This window comes from Triticum dicoccoides, unplaced genomic scaffold, assembly GCF_002162155.2.
Source record: "Triticum dicoccoides isolate Atlit2015 ecotype Zavitan unplaced genomic scaffold, WEW_v2.0 scaffold32461, whole genome shotgun sequence".
Classification (NCBI taxonomy): Eukaryota; Viridiplantae; Streptophyta; class Magnoliopsida; order Poales; family Poaceae; genus Triticum; species Triticum dicoccoides.
The window spans coordinates 1-3,097 of NW_021263388.1; the positions used below are offsets into that span (position 1 = coordinate 1).

At 42.3% G+C, this 3,097-nt stretch overlaps 1 protein-coding gene across 1 annotated transcript; it reads left to right on the plus strand.

The window, feature by feature from the left end:
- Nucleotides 1–633: 633 nt before the first annotated feature.
- Nucleotides 634–3,091, plus strand: LOC119345872 (putative disease resistance protein RGA3; the record flags this gene model as incomplete). The annotated part of the gene is made up of 3 exons (XM_037615721.1): nt 634–1,272; nt 1,559–2,055; nt 2,999–3,091. Coding segments are annotated over exons 1-3 (1,221 nt in total), but the record flags the coding sequence as incomplete, so codon positions are not given.
- Between the last annotated feature and the right edge of the window lie 6 nt (nt 3,092–3,097).

Here is a 3,097-nt window from a genome sequence, read left to right on the forward strand (position 1 = left end):
GATCTAAATGCTCTTATATTAGTTTACGGAGGGAGTACTAGTGTTCAAGTAGCTAGCCACTGGAGTGGGATCTCAAACATTCACCGGTTCAGATCTGTAGAGAGAGTCGTTGAAGCCTTTGCAGTTTGCACTAATTAAACGTACATACTTAATTAAGTGTCATCGCCGTCTGCCAGATCCCCTCCAGCTCGCTCTCTCTCTCTCTGTCTGTATTGGGGACTCCGATTATCGAGTCCGGTACGGGCTGTATCGGTGGGGGGTTCAGCTAGATACTCCCTCCGTCCGAAAATACTTGTAATCAAAATGAATACAAATTGATTGTATCTAGAACTAAAATACGTCTAGATACATCCCCTTTTAATCATTTTGATGACAAGTATTTTCGGGCGGAGGGAGTAGCTGGAAAGAAGCGAGATAGACCCCCTTCCTCCTCTCACTGCAACAACTGCAAGCCGAGGTGATCATCGATCGCCAAAACATGCGTATCTGCACGCATGTTTCTAATTTCGTTGCAATGGATGATTCTTTTAGTTGCTACCTGCACTGTACCAACATCTTCTCATGCATATTACTCTGTATGTATACGTACTATGCTTAACTGGTTGGTGTGGTGTGGTGTACGCATGCAGGAAGGAAGCCCCATGGCGGCTGTCCTTGATGCTTTGGCAACCCGAGTGATGAACACCATACTGGATATGGGGGAAGAGAAGATCAGCATGCTGCTGGGCGTCTCCCAAGAGATCAACAAGCTGGAAGCCAATATGGAACCCCTTCGGAACCTCCTCACCGACGCCGAGAGGAGGCGCATCACTGACAGGAGCGTGCAGGCATGGGTGACCAAGCTCAAGAGCGCCATGTACGAGGCCTCTGACATCCTTGATCTTTGCCAGCTTGAGGCCATGGACCGAAAGGACAAGCAACACTCCAGTGGCTTATGCCTCCGACTCCGGGAGAAGCTGCCATTTCTGGGCTGCCTCGGGGATAAGCTGCAGGGTGTCCTCCAGCCCTTTCTCTTCTGCATGCAGAACCCCGGATTCGCCAACGAGGTAGGCGGACGCATCAAGACTCTCAACGAGGAGCTGGCCACCATCCGCCAGGGTGTCGCTAACTTCAAATTCATTGACCTTGGCTCCTATGAGGAAAGGCGGAGGCCGCCGACCAGTTCGGCCTCCTACCCCAAGCGTGAAAACGCACAGTTCGTCCAATCAGATCTCGTGGGGGATCAAATCAAGAGGAATACAGAGAAACTGGTGCAGAAGCTAATCTCAACCATGGTTTTCAATTTCAGTTTCAGAAAAATTTCAGCATCAACCGAAATCACTGAAATTCAGTGATTTCAGTTTCCATTTCAGCCAAATGACCGAAATATTCACTTGGGTTCAATTAAAAATTTGAAAATTTTAAAAAATATTTCAAAAAAATATTGGAATTGTTGTGCTATACTGAAATTGCTGAAATATTTTGGCCAAAACGTAATATTTCAGTGTTTGCTGAAATTACTGAAATTCAGCGAATTTCACCGTAAACTCACTGAAAGTGAAAACCATGATCTCAACCGACCGCCACAACCATGGTAGAAGCAACATCGTCAATGTGGTGGCCATTGTTGGCCAGGGCGGCATAGGCAAGAGCACGCTCGCCAAGAAGGTCTTCGCAAGCGAGGCCATCAAGGAGGAGTTCAAAACCAAGATATGGCTGAGCGTCACTCAACAGTTCACCAAGGTGGACCTGCTAAGGGCCGCCATCTCCCAAGCTGGGGGGAATAAGCATGGTGATGAGAAGGACGAGACCATACTTGTGAACGTCCTCACCAACACCCTATCAAACAACAAGTTTCTGTTGGTCATGGATGATGTGTGGAACCAACAAGCATGGGAAAACGTGCTCCGCACCCCCATTCTTAATGCTGCCGGTACACAACCAGGAAGCCGGGTATTGGTTACCTCAAGAATGGTTGATGTTGTTGAGAGCATGGGAGCTTCCATCCTGCGTGTCAACACACTAAACAATGAAGATGCTTGGTGCTTGCTAAAGAAACAGCTGCCGCAGCCACAGGTCAGTAACTCATCTGTTTTACAAACAAGTACAATATTTTGGACATCAATTTAGTTAAACTTTATCTAGCAGTACATGTTACACATTTGGATTGGATATATTGATAATCATATATGTGTGCATTTGTATATCAATTTTATTAAATATTTTCTCCAGTATTGTTTATGGCATTGGTTCGACCGCCAACAAATACATTTGACTGCTGCTTTGGATTCCTGTAGGTTAAAGGGAAATTGTATTACTAGTATTTATGGCAAATTGAATAGCTCCATTTTCACATGGAAAACCTTATGTATCTGATACGATGCGTGATGGTTTTAAGTTGCGGTGGAACGCAAGTCCTACATTGACAAGAAAATGAGAACGTTGATATGCGAGGATATGTGAATCCATAATCGGTCAGATCAAATTAAAATGGAAAAGTATAGAGAATTGTGCATAAATTTAATCTTAGAATTTTAATTTAGATAGGAAAATATTTAGTTAAATAAATTTGAGTTCTTTCAAAGTTTTTGATACAGGTTGGAAACTATGTTTCAAATCTTAGTTTGGAATTTTCATATAACTAGATTCTGTAAATTTTGAATTTTTTTAGTTCTGATTACGTATAACACCGTTCTTCATCTACAAATGAGTTATATTTTGCATATTTACGTACACCGTACATTTTGAAATGTCACTATGGGACATTATTTTTTGAGAAGTACAATGCATGCTGTTTTGATCAAAGATATTTTTCTTCCTTTCTGTTCAAAAAGATATAGCTCATACATTAGTACTACAGTGTGATTATCTTTTGAACCAGGGCTACTATCTTAGCTCACACATGATATTTGAATATAAGGTTATGTTTCATAAAAAGGAGATATAATATCGTGTTTGTGTGATGTACAAGCGAAACTATGGATATTGCCATTACTAAGTTGTCCTATACTGTTGGCAGGTCGGTGTTGGAAGTGATTTTGATGAGCTGAAAGATATTGGGATGAAGATTGTTAAAAAATGTGATGGTTTACCACTTGCTATTAAAGTTATGGGTGGA